Below are 1,165 nucleotides of genomic sequence, written 5' to 3'. Positions count from 1 at the left end.
TGTGTGTGTGTGTGTGTGTGTATGTGTGTGTGTGTGTGTGTGTGTATGTGTGTAGGGGACAGGGAGCGGGTGTCACAGGACACTCTGAAAGTTTAGCACTTAACTAATGTCTATAGGCTACAGGCACGGGGAGGGGTCCTGATTCCCAAGGTTTAATACAAGGCAAGTGGGATTTAAGGCAGGGAGGCAGCAACCCTGGCTCATCCTCGCGGAACGTGCCATTTACCCGGTGGTCCCATTTACCGCCAAGCTGCTGTGTCTTGGCAAGCTTTGTTCCTCTAGACTTGCTACCGATCCTGTCTGAGAAGTCTATTTTGCCTTTTTGTTGAAACACAGGGTGACTTAAACGCCATCTTCCCTCACAAGCATTTGTCCTACCCTCTCTCTGTGCTTATCATTGGCTCCAGAACTCACCTGATGCTGTAGAGGACATTGCCATTCCGGGAGATTCTCAGCAATTTGTTGTCAGTGGTGATCTCGTGGAAGTGGGCTCCCTTTTCGTTGGCAAAGAACAGGTCAGGCTTCCAGATGGAATCCAACATGGATGGGTCAAGGTCCAGGGAGTCGTCAGGGTACTCATTGTAGGCCAGACGGGGGTCATTCCACTGCTGCCTCAGGAAGATGTTGACCCTGTAGTCCTGCAGCCCCAAGACAGCAGTGGGGGTGGGGTTAGGCTCTGGGTGCCAACTCTCAGAGGACTTGGGTGCTTATGGCTCGTGGGCTCCAAAACCTATCCTGGAAGAGGCTGAGTGTGCCTGCCTCCCCTGGTGTGCCTGAGCACCAGGAAACCAACAATCACTCCTTTCTGTCCTCAGCTAAGTATACATAAATCTGAACTTTAGAACAAATGTTTTACTTTGGAAAAATTTTAGCCAGGCATGGTGGCTCATGCCTGTAATTTCAGCATAGGAGGTTGAGGCAGTACTGTCATAAATTTGAGGCCAACATGGGTTACATAGCAGATATTGGGTCAGGACTGCAGAACATGACTCTGTCTTAAAACAACAAACAAACAAAACAAGAACCAAAAAAAAATTTAAAAAATAAATTTCAATGACTAATGTAATAGATCTGTTTTCTTGTTCTTTAAAATCAAGACACTTCTTCCTTCCTTCCTTCCTTCCTTCCTTCCTTCCTTCCTTCCTTCCTTCCTTCCTTCCTTCCT

At 47.6% G+C, this 1,165-nt stretch overlaps 1 protein-coding gene across 2 annotated transcripts in view; it reads right to left on the bottom strand.

The window, feature by feature from the left end:
• The window catches only part of Glra1 (glycine receptor alpha 1), an 86,446-nt gene that overhangs the window by 22,492 nt on the left and 62,789 nt on the right, over positions 1-1,165 (bottom strand). For both annotated transcript variants that reach the window (XM_005350040.3, XM_005350041.3), the window contains exon 4: positions 415-638. In XM_005350040.3, coding sequence (XP_005350097.1) covers positions 415-638 — 224 coding nt within the window. The remainder of the gene's footprint in view (positions 1-414; positions 639-1,165) is intronic.

The sequence above is a fragment of the Microtus ochrogaster genome, chromosome 7 (assembly GCF_000317375.1).
Source record: "Microtus ochrogaster isolate Prairie Vole_2 chromosome 7, MicOch1.0, whole genome shotgun sequence".
Taxonomy (NCBI): Eukaryota; Metazoa; Chordata; class Mammalia; order Rodentia; family Cricetidae; genus Microtus; species Microtus ochrogaster.
This window is presented reverse-complemented; position numbering and strand designations above follow the sequence as displayed.